Genomic DNA, 16,145 nt, shown 5'->3' with positions numbered 1-16,145 from the left:
TCCCTTCCTGAGGAGCTGGCTTGAATGTTCATTCCAGTGGGATATTCAGTTCCATAATACTAATCTTCCTGGGAATCTGATTGGAATGAGTTAATCGTGTTATGGAGACTTAAAAGCCTTGGTCGTCCTGTTTTCTAAACTTCGTTCATACGGAGTTAAATGATTCCCATCATATTTAAAAGTATTGAATTTTTCACACCCCATAAGGAGCATGGAAACCATAGAGTTTCAGGTGTCTGTGATTCTTCTGTGGGAAGATGTTTTTCCCCACTGTTGCTTGGTGGTGGAATTTCCAGACAAGTGGGAAGATGTACAAGGTAAAAGAAGACATGAACTCCATGCAAAGTGCAACTGGATGCATGGAGAATGAGTGAAAATAGGAAAGAAAGTGCTAATTAAGTGTGGGATTTTGCCTCTGAATCTATGCAAATGCCACAGTACCGGTTTAAATTCATGCAGTTCCTGCTAGTAGGAATATGGGATTGTGGCTTGTAGGGATAGAAGAGAGGAAAATATTTGTGACTCCTCTGAATGTTTCTCTGGGAGCTTTATGTGGGTTACTTGCTAAGGGTTAAAAATAAATGAGAGAGATGAAATGGAGCCTGACAGTTCCCTCTGTCCCTGTTACCCAGGTACTGGTTTTGGCTATATGTTCTTCCTTATTTATGCTTTGTGTTAGGAAAAAGAAAAAAAAAAAAATCCAACCCCTCAGTATTAGATGAAAGACCTTGCAGTGGTGGTGTGTGCAGGTAGGGATTCTGGGATGAGCAGCGTCTGGATCTGAGTCCCAGAGTCCCGTTTGTGCCGCAGGGTCCCGGGAAGCATCACAGACAGCTCCGTCCACCGCAGTGAGATTCAGTCTCCTGGCCCTGGGAAAGCCGCAGCACCTGTGAGGAGAGACCAGAAGCCATCAGCGTTGTATGCCGGGGAGAGCGTCACCAGGGATTTGTCCTTGGTACCACGGGGATTTCCTCCAGGGAGAGTCCGTGTCGCCCAGTCCCAGGGGAGCGCTGGTGAAAGCCTGTGGTTCGGAGGAAGAGGGTTAAGAAGGATCGCTGTGCAGGGCGGGGGCCTGCGGGGCAGGTGCTGCAGCACCCGCGTGAGCTGAAGGGCCACTGGGGCTCCCGGCTGTCGCTCCAGCCGTGTTGGGGCAGTTTGCCGGGCAGGGCTGGCTCCCGGGGCCGGAGGCTGTGCGTGTGGGAGGGAGGAGGGCCCGGCAGCCTCCGGACTTTGCTCGGGGCTTCGGCACAGTTGGCTCGGGAAGGGGGACGGAGCCTTCGCCGTGCTTTGGACGTTCTGCCGAGTGCGGGTGCGTAAGCAGGGAGTGAAAAGCGCCCAGGGTCCGGCGTGCTTGTCTGGCTTGGCTCACTGGGTTTGGAACAGGGACTCAGTGGGTGTGCTGGAACCAGTTCTCCTTGTCCTGGCTGCTCCTCTCCCGGGATACCTCCCTCGTCCTGCCAAGGAGAGAGGTGCTTCCCTGACTGAGTCCTTAGGGGACCATCATCAGCCTGTGACCCGTGTGGGGCTCAGCTGCGTCATCTCTGTGGGGTCTGGGGTGAGGCTCATAACACAGTTTAAGCTCTGTTGGGCCTTTAAAATGCCCTCAGTTTGTGTTTTCCCTGAATGTACCTGCTTCCCACGTGTGGCTGTTTGCCCGCCAGCAGCTCTTCTTGGGGCTGGATGTGAGGAGATTGAAGCAAAAGCTGACACGGCAGAAATACCACGAGTTCAGTGTTTTTGTCTTACAGATCAAGTAATGCTTTTGTTGCTTTTCTTTTTAGGACGTGCTTTACAAAAATGTTGCTTGTGTTAATGCAGAAACAAAGCTTCTGCAGCTTTACTAAAGCCTGCCCTGGTCTGACTCTGGGAGAAAAATGCTTTGCTCTATTGCTTTGTGCAGACTAATGAACCTTTTTTGACTTGCAGATCTCTTGCCACTATGAATTAAGTCTTGTATGATGCAAATCTCCCTTTCAGTTATGCTTTTCTCACACCTTGATTTTGAATCTTTCCTTTAGATCACGGCTTGCATGACGTTTTTCTTTCTTTTCCTTTCCTTTTGCTGTTTGCAAAGACTCTTGGGAGGATTTGACAGATGTGGTGGAGCAATTGCGCGATGATTCCGAAGGTGCGTTCCACACCCACATCTCACAGCTCTTGTTTGTGCTAATCGTTGGCTTCTGCACTATTACTTTGAGCCTGAGTGCAAAACGCAGTTACTTCTCCTTTCCAGTGCCAGTAGCTGTGGCTTTCTTGCATTTTCTCGGTGTTGCTGAAATAAATGTTTGGTTTTTTTTACTATTTTGACTTGGAGGTAGAAGAAGTGAATCAGCAAGGGCTATTTGCCTTCTCCTAAATGCTTTCAGAGGCAGTAGTTTCCTGAGCCTGGCAGAAGCACAGCTTAAAAGATTGGAGCAACATATGGAAGCTGAATTTAAAAAAGTATTTCGGAAATCACCCCGAAGCTTCAGATTTTTCTGCAGTATTTCTGTCTAGAGACTTCTGATTTTCTGGAAGTAATTGCCAAGGCTTGGCAAAAAAAAAAAAAATGGTTCTAAAACTTGTATTGCAGATTTTTGTTAGAACTCATGAAGTACTAAATGAGAAACTTATTTATAGTGCTTCTTTCTTGATTTTTAAAAAGGATGCAAATATGAAGTAGTTGAATCTCTGATGTAGCAGTGGTCAAGCAAATTGGTACTTTGATATTAAGCGCGACTGCTCCTGCTTGGGATTCAGGTGTTTGCAGCACTAAAGGCTGATGTTCTCGTGCACTGAGCACGCTGGTCCTTGCTGCTCATCTTCCACGATGATGCTGACTGTAACTGCTGCGCTGGTTCTGTGCCTGGCTGCTGCCCGCAGCCTCCTCAGCCCCAGGCAATGCCCTTCTCTTCTGGCCCAACAGCCCGTGCTGCTACCCAGAGAAGGGCATTCACCCAGGCAGGCTTGAAGGAAAAAGAGGGGCTTGAGACGTCTTTTCTTTCATAAAACATTGTGTAGGTTGTGACGCATTTATTTTGTCAGGTCAGAGGTGTTTCTCTGCCACGTGGAAGCAGCCGTGCCAAATTTCAGGTTTGGTATTCTTGATGTAAGGTGGAGAACCTTGATGAAATGCTAACGAATTGGCATTGCTCTCAGTGGGTTTGTTCACTTCCCCAGTGTCTCATCGTTCCCTGCCTTTGATCCAAGCTTTAGCTTCATTTTAGTTGCTTCTTCCTCGTTTTAGAGTAAAAGTGAGGAGTGATAAAACTTGCTGTCACCAATTGAGAAGTGCCAAGACCAGTCACAGCTTAACCCTTTGAGATCCTGTATTGCATTGACTCTCTCTTAACTTTCAGGTTCCTGGGTACAGATTGTACCTGTTAAACCAATTACAGGATTCTCGAATGCTTTTGGAAACATCTTCACGGAAGCAGCTGGTTAGGAAACGTGTCTGCTCTGTAAGGAGCTGCGATATTTAAACAAAAAAATGTCCTGAGAGTTTGATTCCTTCATTTGAAACCCAGCCCCTGTGGAAATGCACAGTTTAAGGGCTGGGGGTTTACTTTTTAAGGTTTGTGATGTGGGCTGTGTAGGAAAGCCCAGGCAGAGGTTTTGCAGTTAGAGGCAGAAGGAAGTTGGAGAAGGGACCAGCTCAGATGGAGCGTGCCAGGTCCACAGCAGGATCACACTTGTCCCAGCTTATAGCCAGCCTGACAGTTTTACTGTGGAAAAGTCAGCCTTCCTTAAAGGTGTGTGTGGTGCAGTACGTAGAGCAAGAGTAACAATTACTTAGCATTTAAGTTTTGGGATAAGCCTTAGGGATTTTATCCAGTTTCACACTATATAAGCTATATATAGTCTCCCTTGGTTTGCAAGATGAGAATCTTGGATAAAATGCACGTGCAGAGCCCAGTTGCTCAGAGCAGGCTAAGGAAGAGGAAGCCTTGGATTAGTGTGATGTGGTGAAAATATTTTTCTGTTGAAGTTAGCCAGTAACCATGGCCGAAGGAGCATTTTCTTTGATGCTCTCTTGTACAATTCCTTTAATTCTGCGTTAGGGGCTGCTTTGCCACCCAAGCAGAGTCACTGTGGATGCCTTGCTACCCGTCAGATCAGCGGCCTTGGCCAGTTGGGAAATGTGATGACAGAGGAGGAGAAGGAGGAGGAGGAGGTCTCTGTGCGCTGGCAGTACTGTGCCCGGCTTTTGCCTGAGTCTGCGTTCCCGGTCACGGTGACTGTTGGACCCTGCAGGTCGTAAAAGGCATTGGGAATCCAGAGCAGGTCACGTGCTCAGGGTACCTCCAGATCAGGCAGACCCTTCACCTTCAGGCAGCAGTAGTCCTGGAGGGCAATAAAAACGCCTCACGGAGTTGAGTCTCTCTGCAGTCCGGTGCTGCTCTGAGCACTGCACTCCTAAATGAGTACTTGGAAGTTCTCTAGACTATGGAGATAAATTTAGAGAAGGAGACTTCTGGTGCTGCTTCACTCTGAAGAAGAAGGGGAATGAGAGAAGCTCTGTCCTAAGCTGCTTTTGGGAGCTGTGGTATCGGGTTTGGATGCTGGCGCTGCCCCAGCTCTTCCCTCTCCCTGTGCTGGATTTTTCCCAGCCCACAGTGAGGTGCACTGGGGTGTGGGTGTATTAGCTGTGCTCTTGGCTCTCTTTCTGGCTGGTGGGTGCTGACAGGGTGCCCCTTGCTTAGCTCTGTAGTCTGAGGTGTCCTCTGGCCAGGTCTCTGCTGCCAGGAGTAGTTGATTCACTCGTGGAGGCGGCAGCTTGGTTCCAGGGTCCGTGGCTGTTGGCAGCAGCCCTGGATGAAAGGGCCGTACAGGGATGAAACTGCCTGCAGCCAAGAACTGGAGCTCAAAACTTGGGTATGAGTAGCAGGTCAAAAGGTCTGGAAATTTATAAGGTGGTAGGGGAAGAATATAATCCTGGGAGATCTGTGAGTTTGGGGATTTAATATGGCCTGTCAGGAGGCATGAAGATCAGGTCCTCATGGGTGCATAAACCAGTGTCAGTGTTAAAACCAAGAGACAGAAGTGGAAGTTGGCTCCATGTTACAGCTAACCTCAAAAAAGTAGTCTTGAGACGCAAGTTGGGATAGAGACACGTGTTGCTGGATTAGGTTTGAGGGAGTCCAAGGTGATCTTCAGACAGAACAAACCGCAAGTGGAGGACTCTTGCTGGTTTGTAGCTGGGGGTGTGAGTTGGAGCAAGTGATGGCCGTGACGGCCAGAGACACGTCGTCAAGGTGCGAAGCGCAGGATGAGCACCAGGCTCCAAATGTCCTTCTTGAAAATAGGGAGCTCCTGTAGCCGTTTCAAGTGTTGAGGCACCCTCAGTATGATACTTTGTCTGTTCCCCTGCCATCGGGGCTTTGGCCCTAAACTGCTAGTTGGTGTTGATTTTTCTCCACAAAAGGCCTGCAGAGTGCCTCCTGTGAAACTCGCTGCCCCAAAAATGCCTTCAAAGCTGGGGGGGGACAAAGAGCAAGGTGGAGTGTTTGCTACAGTAAAACCAGCTTTTGTTGCTCACCAGCATTTCCCTCCCTTTGTTGCAGACCCGAATTACCTCATGGCTAACGAACGCATGAACCTGATGAACATGGCCAAGCTGAGCATCAAGGGGCTGATCGAGTCCGCGCTGAACCTGGGCCGCACGCTGGACTCGGACTACGCCCCCCTGCAGCAGTTCTTCGTGGTGATGGAGCACTGCCTCAAGCACGGCCTCAAAGGTAGCTCAGCCAGGGCACAGGGGGGTAAAAACAGAGCTCTGCAGCCTGCGTGAGACCCAGGAGAGGCTGAGCACGGTCACTGCGGTCGCAGTGGACTGGGCAGGCCAAAGGAAGGCACAAAAACCTGCTGGGGATGGGGAAGTTGAGGCGTTGCAGGTGCTTGCCACGTTTGAAACAGCAGTTCAGTTGTCCCGGGTATAACTCAGCGATTGGGGATTAAATTGGCTTTTGGCCAAGCTCGTGATTCCTTTTTCTGCCTGTCCTTGTGCTTTAGGAATGCATCCCCTTGCTGGAAGAGGAGCTGCAGCCCTGGAGCTCCTTTCTCAGTAGCTCTGTCTAAACGGGGGCTTTGGGCTGTGTGCAGCTCGTGGCTCGAAGCTGCTTTTAAAGCAGAGCATGTGTTTGACTGTGAAATCCTGAGTCACGGCTCAAATAGCCAAGTCCGGACTGTCATTTAGGTGCTGCCCTTGCGTGGTAGTAGCTGGAGATGGGAACCAGAGGGGCGTGGAAACGGCTGGTCTTTAGGGCCCTTCCCACCCAAACTGTCCTGAGATTCCAGGGTACCAAGTGCCTGCCCAGCAGCAGGGACCATTCTGGCAGCGTTTGGCTAATTAGTTCACTTGTTTGAGAATGTGTTGTGTCAGCACGGGTCTAATGGGCTGGTTTTTTTATTTCCTTTTTGTTTTTTAGCCAAAAAGACTTTTCTTGGGCAAAATAAGTCATTTTGGGGACCTCTGGAACTAGTAGAAAAACTTGTTCCTGAGGCTGCAGAGATTACAGCAAGTGTTAAGGATCTCCCAGGGCTGAAGTAAGTACATTCTTTTATTGCATGAGTACATAATATGGGTTTTGTTGTGAGAAGGGTCCTGAAGAAGAGAAGGAAGGGCAAACAGAGCCTTCAGGAGTACACCTGTCACCTTCTGCAGATAAAAATGGATCGTTGCTCTCTTCCTCTGCATCAAGGATCTGCAGCAGGAGAGCACAGGATATATTCTTAGGGGCAGCAGTGCCTTTACTGCATGTGCCTCAGGCATGGCAACAGCCTTTATTGAGCACGAAGTCAGACTCAAGAGGGGGGAAATTAACAGGAAGGTTATAACAGTTTAAATAGTTTTGAGGCTGGTGTAGGTAATTCTTCTTTTAAATAATTTCAGGTAGAGTGTATGTGAGAGGAAAGCTTAGGCAGCAAGCTAGAGAAAATAGTAGTTTGTGTTAAAGAGGGGAGGCGAAAAGCCACAGGAGGCATTATTACTTTTAAAGTTCTGTAGGAGTTTCAGACATCACGTTCAGGCTTGCCTATTTCATGTTGGAGAAACTGTAAGAAGCTTTTAGCTTGGAACAGAAAAACATGGGTAAGGAAGCTTTTGTGTGAGCATCAGGACTAAGGATGGTGTCACCTTTGCTGAAAGAACAGGTGGATAAATTCAGTAAATTGCTTTTGGGTTAGCATTTAGTGATGTACGTACGGACAGGTGCTTTTCCTGGAGATCTGTGCAGGACTCCTGCAGCAGCTGACAGGACCAGTGCAGTGCCAGGGCTCCTCGTGCCTCTTGCTGCCGTAACAGGAAACGAGCGGAAGTAAGGAGCAGTTCTAGATTGCGTTTCTAAACCTTGTGTTCGCAGTGGCCCTTTGGAAGTGCCAGGTCCTGTTAGTGAGTCAGGAGTGGGCAGTACTGGCCGTGGCTTCCTTGGGCCGCTGCTGCCAGGTGAGCTCAGACATCCAGGTCCGTGTGTTAGAGCGACGTGCTCCCGATGGCCGCCAGAAAAGAGGGGAAGGACTGGCACTAGAGCCCATGGCATCCTGTGAGGGCATTCAGGAGCCAAGCACCTGAGGAGGGAGAGCAGAACTGAGTTGGTGTTAGTGAGCTGTCTGGCCAGATTCCTATCCAGCCCGAGCCACCCCAAGGAGTGGCGTTGGGCAGCTGGGCTGGTTTGTGCGTGTTCCTGTGACCTAGGCAGAACTGGTTGTGACTCAGAAGGCGATGAGCTGGAGCAGCTAATCTGTCTGGCAGCATCTAGCAGGGATAAAGCCAGGGAAATCTTTGTAGTATGGCAACAAAAACATCACGAGTGAGGAGACAGTGATGGCTTAATCGGTGTGGACCAATTCGTGCTTACATACCTGGTGTATCTTTGCACCGGTGCCAGCTCTATCTTGGAAGTGCAGAAACTTGAGCTGGGGTGGGGTTATTAGGGCTGTTGGTGTCTGTGCCTTGCAGGGTGTCTGGAAATGTTTGTTTCTGGCCTTTGCAGGACACCTGTGGGCAGAGGAAGAGCTTGGCTTCGCCTGGCTCTGATGCAGAAGAAACTTTCAGAGTACATGAAAGCCTTGATTAACAGAAAGGATCTTCTCAGGTGAGTGCTGGACTCATTCTCAGTCAGGTTCATTTCTGCTGCCTTGTAAGGTCTTGATCATCCTTCTCATCTCACTCCTCTGTATCTCTTGCCCTGCGTCCCGCAGTGAATTTTACGAGCCCAATGCACTGATGATGGAAGAGGAAGGTGCCATCATTGCTGGCCTCCTCGTAGGTCTGAATGTCATCGATGCCAACTTCTGCATGAAGGGAGAGGACCTGGACTCCCAGGTACTGGGTATTCAGTTAATGGGTTTGTTCTGCTCATTCAAACTGGAAAACTCATTAGTTTTGCATAGCTTACTGATGTAATGAGCCCTTACTGAAGTACTGCAGGTGCTGATGTTCTGACTCTAAACTTCCACACCTGGCAACAGTGGGTTGGGCTTACAAACCAAGTGTTTAATGCAAAATGCAATTCTCTTCTTCTCCAGGTCGGAGTTATCGATTTCTCCATGTATTTGAAGGACGGGAACAGCACGAAAGGCAGTGAGGGGTAGGTGCACGCACAGTTGTCCTGCTGCTCCCCTCTTTGGAATTCACGTGTTCCAGGCTGCCGTGTTTCTTTTTTCCAGAGATGGTCAGATAACTGCTATTTTGGACCAGAAGAACTATGTAGAAGAACTCAATAGACATCTAAGGTAAAACGTGTTCTGGTGGCTCTTCATTGTCTTGTGGAAGAAAAGACAAATCAGGATTTTAAAAAGAGTCAAGGAATTACTGGAGGGTTTTTTTTCTCTTCAACAGTGCTACAGTAAACAACTTGCAGGCCAAGGTGGATGCCTTGGAGAAATCCAACACAAAGCTGACCGAGGAGGTAAGCGTCATGGAAAACCACTGGGATGCTTTGGCCTTGGGGAGTTAGGGGATTAACCACGGAGGGAGGGGTTCCTTTCAGATGTCTGGTGTGCAGGATGAGGGGTGTCCAATGATGGAACTGGAATAGCTGACCTGCCAAGGAATTTCACTGGCTGTCGCTCCAGATCACAAGCTGGAGAATCAACTGGATGTTTGTGTAAATTTGCGAAAAGTAATGGAAAGCATGTCATTTTAAGTGAGATGTCCAGCCTGAGCAGGAGAAGCAGTGGGTACGTGAGGCATAGGTGCAGTCTGTGTTTTAACGTGGGTCTGCAGCTCAGTACTGATGGTCTAAGTGCCATAAAATGTGTTGGGGTCAGTCCCCTGGCAGATGGGTGGCAGGAGGTCTTCCCTGATGGAACGAGTGGCTTTGGGTGAATTTCCTGCACAGTGGCCTGGAACCAGGAGATGAATTGCAGTGGTGACTGCAGTGTTTCTGGGGTTTGGTCACGAAGTTGCCCAGGGAAGCCTGCAGGGTGTGCAGAGTGAGGCTGCGGTGATAGCACACGTGCTGTGCCAGGTGGGGGGTAGGTGACGGGCTGTGTCACACGTCACAGCTGTGTGTGTGTCGGGCCTGAGCTCTGCCAAGCACCTGCACTTGCATCCGGGAGGTCTGTTTGGGTTTGTCACGCGATAGCGTGGCTGATCCCTTGGAATGTCTCTGAGCTGCTCCTGTGCGTGAGCCATCCGTGAGGTGTGAGTTCCAAAGCCAAAAGGAGTTTCTGAAGTTCCTTTTGCCTTTGACCATACACTTACATTAATCTGTTGGTCTGCAGTGCTGTCATCCCTGGAAATCCCTGAGCCAGGTGTCCCATCCCTAAGGGTGCTGTGTGCTGCTCGTCCTCTGTTTCCAGCCAAATCTTCCTCATCTGGTGGAGTCAAGAGAGAAGGAAAAAAAACCAGTGAAGTATGTTTTTGGTGCGTTACTGTTGTGTTTTTGTTCCCAGCTTGCAGTTGCCAACAACAGGATCATTACGCTGCAGGAAGAGATGGAGCGGGTTAAGGAAGAAAGCTCCTACATCCTGGAGTCCAGTCGTAAGGTTGGTGCGTTCTGTGTGCGGGTGATTGCTGAGCGCCGGGGCAGGCCCAGCCCGAGCGCCTTGTTCGGAGCAGAGCTTATTTCCTTGTGTGTCTCGCACAAATGCCACGGTGGATTAGAGGAGCGGCAGGTGGGCCCTGTGCAGAGGGAACAGATGGGCCTGGCCGCAGGGAATCCCGCCTGGCCGTAGGGATGGAGCCGGGAGCTCCCACAGCTTACTGCTCGCTGGGCAAGGCGTCAGGGGACAGGAGGGAGGGGGGCCTACTCTGGGGCATGGGGGCAGGAAAATCAGGACGTTGGAGGTGTGCTGGTTTGTCCCGAATTGTTGCAAAATTCCAAGTGTTGGGGAAAAGCCGATAGGAGGCCAAGTGAGGGCTGGCAGTACCCAGTGCCAAGTGAGCTGTGTCTGTTACCTCAGGCCACCAAAGACAGAACTGCTGACGGGCAGGCGCTGACTGAGGCACGGAAGCAGCTGAAGGAGGAGACCCAGCTGCGCCTGGTGAGGAGCGGGGGGCTCGGGGTAGGGACAGTGTGGGCAGAAGGGAAGGGTGGGTTACCCCCTGGGTCATGAGGGGAGCTCCTGGAAATGCTGAGGGCTCCGTGTGTTCCAGGATGTGGAGAAGGAGCTGGAGGCGCAGATTGGGATGCGGCAGGAGATGGAGCTGGCCATGAAGATGCTGGAGAAGGATGTCTGTGAAAAGCAGGATGCGCTGGTGGCACTCAGACAGCAGCTGGATGATCTCAGGGCTCTAAAGCATGAACTGTCCTTCAAGCTGCAGGTAGGGAGCTAAGGCAATGCAGGGAATTCCAGATGAAAGTGGGAGCTGCTGTGCATTTATTTCTCCTGTCTGTTGGAAAGATGCTGGGTGTGGAAGGGTCACAGGCTGTGCAGCACACTCCTGTCCTGCTGTGAGACCACTGGGACGTGGTGGAGGGTAAAGGCAAATGCAATTTCCTCTGAACAAAAATCCATCGTGGTCCAGAAATTTGCGTGTGAGACAGGGGAAAGCATCTTGCGTGGTTTTGTGGTGGGAAAAGAGCTGTGGGAGCTTGTGTTCCAGCACAGTCTGGTGTGGAGGGCCCCTGGCGTAACTCCTGTGTGGTGACACAAGCAGACTCTCCAAAGAGCAGCACGATACTCAGAATAGAGCCTAAAATCAACTTGACAGCAGGAAGGAGTTGCTTTTGCTCTCCTTGAGCCAATGGCTTTGTTCAAAGCAGCTGAATTATATCAAGATGTTGAACATCAGCAGGCACTGCGTCATGCATTTTCCGTATCTAGCAAGCTTGGTGGATGGTGGCATTGCCCTGTTGTGGGGTCCTCTACGGCGAGACATTTGTCCTCGCAATACTGACCTGGCACTTGCTTTTCCAGCGCCTTTTCCTGCCTCTTTGCCTTCTGCCCTGTCGTTTCACGAGTCAAATGATTGATGGGGGTTTATTTGGGATTTACTGCTCCTTACGCAAATCCCCGCTGCTCCTCTTCCCAGAGTTCAGACATGGGAGTGAAACAGAAGAGTGAAATAAACAGCCGCTTGGAAGAGAAAACAAATCAGATGGCCGCCACCATCAAACAGCTGGAACAAAGGTAAAACAGGAAACCTGAACCGCGATCCACTGGTGTGTCCCTTAGTGCAGTGTCCGACAGATCCAGAATGGACCAGGGGAGAGTCCCAGTGCTCTGCCGGGGGGGAGCAGAGTGAGCAGCACCTCTGGGGCCTGGTTAATTATTGGCGCATGGCACTCCACTGGATGCTTTCATTTTAGGGTTTCTGTTGGGGACGGTTCGTAGTAAACAGGGTGGTGTTACAAAACAAGTTTGTGTTTGAAAATGTTTCACGATACCTACTCAGCTAATTCACGTGTTCTTTTTCTCTTGCTGTTCTTATTTTTTCCGTTTTCTCACCATCCTCGTTCTGACTTACTTATACAGTGAAAAGGATTTGGTGAAACAGGCAAAAACCTTAAATAGCGCAGCAAACAAACTGATCCAGAAGCATCATTAGACGTTTTTATGTCTGGCCACCTCACAGCTCTGACATCAGAACTCATTTATGAGGGGAGAACTTGAGAATTGCTAAAAGCAACTGTTAAAAAGTTAATTGTCACCTAAAGTTGATTTGGAGTTTGCCGAGTTTTTCAAATCAGTGAGTTTTTCTGCCAAGATTTAGTCGGCTATAAAAATCCCCACCCCTACCATTTAAACCGTGTCCAAGTACCAACGAGCTGGCCACTAAGCACCCGGGAAGGCGTCAGGAGCGGGCGAGGTGGCCGTGCCCAGCCGCTGCCGTCGCCCTCGGCGCCCGCGCGGCTCAGCCGGGACCGCGGCCAGCTCGGGACAGTCAGCTCCTTTTCTGTATTGCCCTTTTGTGAAGTAGACGAGAAATGCATCCCTGGAAGTTGTTGACAGTAGTTGTGTGCGTACCCCAAGCCGTTCCCCGTTCTCTCCTGTTCTGTGGGTTCAGCCCCGAGTCCGAGCCGAGCGGGCGCGACGCCGGCCCGTCACCGGGAAGACCGGCCCTCTCGTAACCAGCCTGCCTGGATTCTGCCTTAGGGACCTGGGGGGAGGGTGGGGACTTACCCTTATTCCTTTAAACTTCATGTGTCCGGAATTAGTAGCTGTAGGTGTCTTAGAGTAACAAGATAGAGTGGCAAGTTCAGTGGAAACCTCCTTCTCTCTGCATTGCTTCTACCTCTGCCAGGAATCCCTCCAGACGTACCCTGTGGTCCTTCCTGACCCAAGGAAGTGGAGGAGAGGTGTTTTGGGAGGTCTCTCCCCTTCCCAGAAAGGGAAGTTACCGGTTTTATAAAAAATAATCTGATCTGTGTTTAAAGGAAACAAAAACACATTTAAAAAAAAAAAAAAAAGAAAAAAAAGAAAGGAGAAGGAACTCAGTGTGCAGCAGCGGGGAGTGGAGATGGAAATTTGGTCCTTGCCCTTTTCTTGTCCGAGTAGTTGGTGGCTGAAGAGTTGCCTTTTACACTTCTTGCATTTTCTTCTGAGTTTGCCTTGCTCAAAACAAACGGAATTTGCTAACGGAACAAGAGCTAAAGCTTGGAAATGCCTCTCAATAGGAAAAATAACGGCCAGTTTAACACCCTGGTGCAAAAATCTGAAGTAGCTGTAGCTTGAACTGTTATAAACTAACATTCTCTGATCACTGAAGTCCCTGTGCTGGCCTCTCGCAGGCTTTAGGTTTATAAGTGCTCCTCAAGATTTCTTTTTCCTTTTTGGAAGGTCGGATTTGGGGAGTTTCTGTGTCGAATAAGGGTTTTTTTGCTCCGGTGAGACGTCTGTAGTAGTTCTTTGATGCCAGTTCTCCCTTTGGCCCGTGGGACGGTGCTCCTTGGGGCAGTGGGTGGCAAATGTGACCAGCAGAGGAGGGAACCCCTCGGGGTGTTTACAAATGCACGGGGCTCAGCCCGGTCCCTGCGGATGTGAGCGTGGGCCACCGTGGGGCTTGTTCCCCGGGCTCCCGGCGCAGCCCTGCTGGGAACCTCCCTGCCATGCCTGAGCCGCATGCTTGAACCTATAAACTCCCCCCTCAGTAACCCCTTACTAGAAACTCATCCTAACTCCCTGGAGAAAAAAAAAAGAATCCTAAGGGAAAGGTGGAAGCTTTGATCAAGGTGTGTGGACAGCTGGTTAGGATAGCAGGCCCCCCTGCCCCTTAGCACAGTTCTGCTGTAGGAACAGGGGGTTGGATGGTGAGATTTGTGCTGAAATCACATCGATTTAAGGATCTGGCTGCTTCTGATGTCAGGCCCCGAGTGGGAATGTGATGGTGTACTAATGCCTGGGGCTTGACCCGAAGTGTCCATCCAAGGGAGAGACCAGGAACATGCACTAATTCTCAATAGAGTAGCTACAGCCTATGTTGCAAGTTCCAGTTACCTGTGCAAAGCTGAAATGTAACGTACATTAAACTCCAGTTGGACCCAAAATTCTGTGTACTTGAGGTTTGCTTCGAATCTGGACAAAAGTGATGTTTTCTGTTTCTCATCTAATGGCTGTAAACTGTAGTGATAGAATAAAAACTATTGAAAACGAGAGTTTCTGCCTGGTTCACCTACATTTTGCTTTGCTTCGAACTCTTTTCCTCCTTTCCATCGTTTTTACCATCCTCTCGTTTTTCTTTGGCTTTACCTTTTCACTGGGTTTTTTATTTGTTGGTTAAACTCGGTCTTCCTCCCCACCATGGCTTTTGTTTTTTATCACAAGTTCATGTGGCTCAAATCCAGATTGCGACAGGCAGAGAAGGACCGGCAGCTGGCCCAGCAGGACAACCGGCTCTTCAAGCAGGAGTTTGGGGACAAAATCAACAGCCTCCAGCTGGAAGTGGAAGAGCTCTCCAGGCAGCGGTGAAGAGACACTTTTCCAACCTGTTTTCGGGGCTGTGGTTGCTGTGTCTAGGGGAGAGCAGGCAGGGTGATGGCAGAGGGGAGCAGGGGATGGAGAGGGAGTGAGGCAAGTCATGCATTAGATGCCACGAGCTGTAACTCCAGGGAGGAAACCCTTGGTAACAGCAGCACTTGGACACTGGCACGGGCTGCCCAGAATAGTTGCGGATGCTCAGTCCCTGGGGGTGTTCAAGGGCAGGTTGGACAGAGCTTGGTCTGATCCAGTGGAAGGTGTTCCAGCACGGGGTGGAACAGGATAGTCTGGAAGGTCCTTTCCAACTCAAACCTGCTGTGATTCTGTGATAATTGGGAATCCAAAGCCAGCATTAACAACTTGCTGCTCCCGGGTGGGGATTGAGCTGCCAAGTCTCTGCCTGGAGCAAGCACTGAGGGGGCGAGAGCAAGGGCCGTGATTTTGGTTCTCTTACCTGACACACACTACTGTGATGTGGATTTTTTCCCCTTTGGAAACTGCTCTTGGTTTTGGTGGAAACCAAACGGAGACCTTGACAAAAGCCGTCACATTTTCCCCTGCAGCCTCATCACTTGAGCAGTGTCAGGGACACAGACAAATCTCTTTCCTTAAAAGAGAAGAGTGTCTCCTGCAGCCTTGACGTATCCGTGGCTTGTTGCAAGGTCACTGGTGATGAATTCTGTGAGAGCATTGCTGGATGCATGGAGGTTTTTGTCCCTTCCTCCCTTCCTGGCCCAGCTTTTTGTTTCCTTTTCCAAAGTGCTGCTCTGACAACCAGAAGATGGCTTTGGTCAGCAATTGGTGCGAGGTCCTGGGTGTGCATGGGTGAGCTCAGGAGGACACAGGCAAACGGGTCTGGTTTTGCATCAGTTGGATGCTAAATTGTGCCAGAATTAGATGAAGGACTCGTAGATTTTTCATACTGACACATCGTGGCTGAGCACACTGCGAGACAACTTTGGGCTCCAAGAGGCAGTTTTAGCTCTTGAGTTAGGGGTGTGAAGAAAGGGTCAGACAGTTTGTCAGTTGTCAATGCCAAGTGTCCCCAAACCATCCTTTATTCACAATTCCGCCTGGTATTCCAGGAGCCACCTAGAACTGGAGCTAAGGCGGGAAAGAGACAGATGGTCTCACAGTCACCAGCGCAGCCAAGAAAGCAAAAAAGGCCCAAAGAATTGGCTCAGACAGGTAACGTGACTTGGGTTTTGGCTCGGGTTTGAGGTACAGTTTCCCTTGCCTTGTTTGCTTTTACTGAGCTTTCCCGGGCAGTAAATGGTTGTTGTTCACGTGCCACAACCAGAGGAGCTTGGGGAAGATTTTTGTACGCTCTGAACAGGCAGTTTGAGTTGCAATGAGAACTGTGCAGCAACAGAGATGGCTTCTGCACTTCCTTGTTTCTCCCTGGTCTGCCTGAATGGTGCAGTTGTGTCTTTTTTGACCAATATTACACCAGTTCAGGGAAGTGCTTTAGGCCTCACGGCTCAGCTGTGACCCTCAGGGAGAAGGGGAGGATTCTCTGCTGGCTGGGAAAGTTTGTCTCTGGTCAGCTTTTGCAAAACCTCTTCAGCCCATCCTCGTTCTCCACCTCTGCTCTGCAAATAAGAACGGGTGACTGTGCTGGTTCTGGTAACAGGAGGTCACGGGAGCCCTGCCTGCCTCCCGAGAGGCACAGTCCCCTCTGCTCACAGCAGAGGGAAAGCACCGAGAGCTGCTCCCAGGGGAAACTGGGACCCAGATACCCCTCTGTGCCGAGGAGGAGCTGCATCCCAGAATAGCAGTGGCAGCTCTCCCCTTGAAATGCG

General features: G+C 50.1%; 1 protein-coding gene across 8 annotated transcripts in view; it reads left to right on the top strand.

Annotated features, from left to right (window-relative positions):
- Positions 1–16,145, top strand: part of RUFY3 (RUN and FYVE domain containing 3) — a 33,012-nt gene that overhangs the window by 13,047 nt on the left and 3,820 nt on the right. For 3 of the 8 annotated variants that reach the window (XM_066184731.1, XM_066184728.1, XM_066184729.1), the window contains 13 exons: positions 5,544–5,717; positions 6,408–6,525; positions 7,971–8,072; positions 8,179–8,302; positions 8,506–8,567; positions 8,647–8,712; positions 8,819–8,888; positions 9,877–9,969; positions 10,387–10,467; positions 10,580–10,747; positions 11,459–11,556; positions 14,211–14,330; positions 15,429–15,531. In XM_066184731.1, the coding sequence (XP_066040828.1) occupies positions 5,558–5,717; positions 6,408–6,525; positions 7,971–8,072; positions 8,179–8,302; positions 8,506–8,567; positions 8,647–8,712; positions 8,819–8,888; positions 9,877–9,969; positions 10,387–10,467; positions 10,580–10,747; positions 11,459–11,556; positions 14,211–14,330; positions 15,429–15,531 (1,365 nt within the window). In that variant the 5' untranslated portion in view covers positions 5,544–5,557. Of the gene's footprint in view, positions 1–2,074; positions 2,129–5,543; positions 5,718–6,407; positions 6,526–7,970; positions 8,073–8,178; positions 8,303–8,505; positions 8,568–8,646; positions 8,713–8,818; positions 8,889–9,876; positions 9,970–10,386; positions 10,468–10,579; positions 10,748–11,458; positions 11,557–11,901; positions 14,020–14,190; positions 14,331–15,428; positions 15,532–16,145 lie in introns of those variants that run through there. The other 5 variants (XM_066184732.1, XM_066184733.1, XM_066184736.1 and 2 more) reach the window with 5 other exon arrangements.

Source organism: Chamaea fasciata, unplaced genomic scaffold (assembly GCF_029207755.1).
Source record: "Chamaea fasciata isolate MVZ Bird 193981 ecotype frontalis unplaced genomic scaffold, bChaFas1.0.hap1 SCAF_6, whole genome shotgun sequence".
Taxonomy (NCBI): Eukaryota; Metazoa; Chordata; class Aves; order Passeriformes; family Sylviidae; genus Chamaea; species Chamaea fasciata.
The sequence above is the reverse complement of the archived record's forward strand: the minus strand, read 5'-3'. Positions and strand labels throughout refer to the sequence as shown.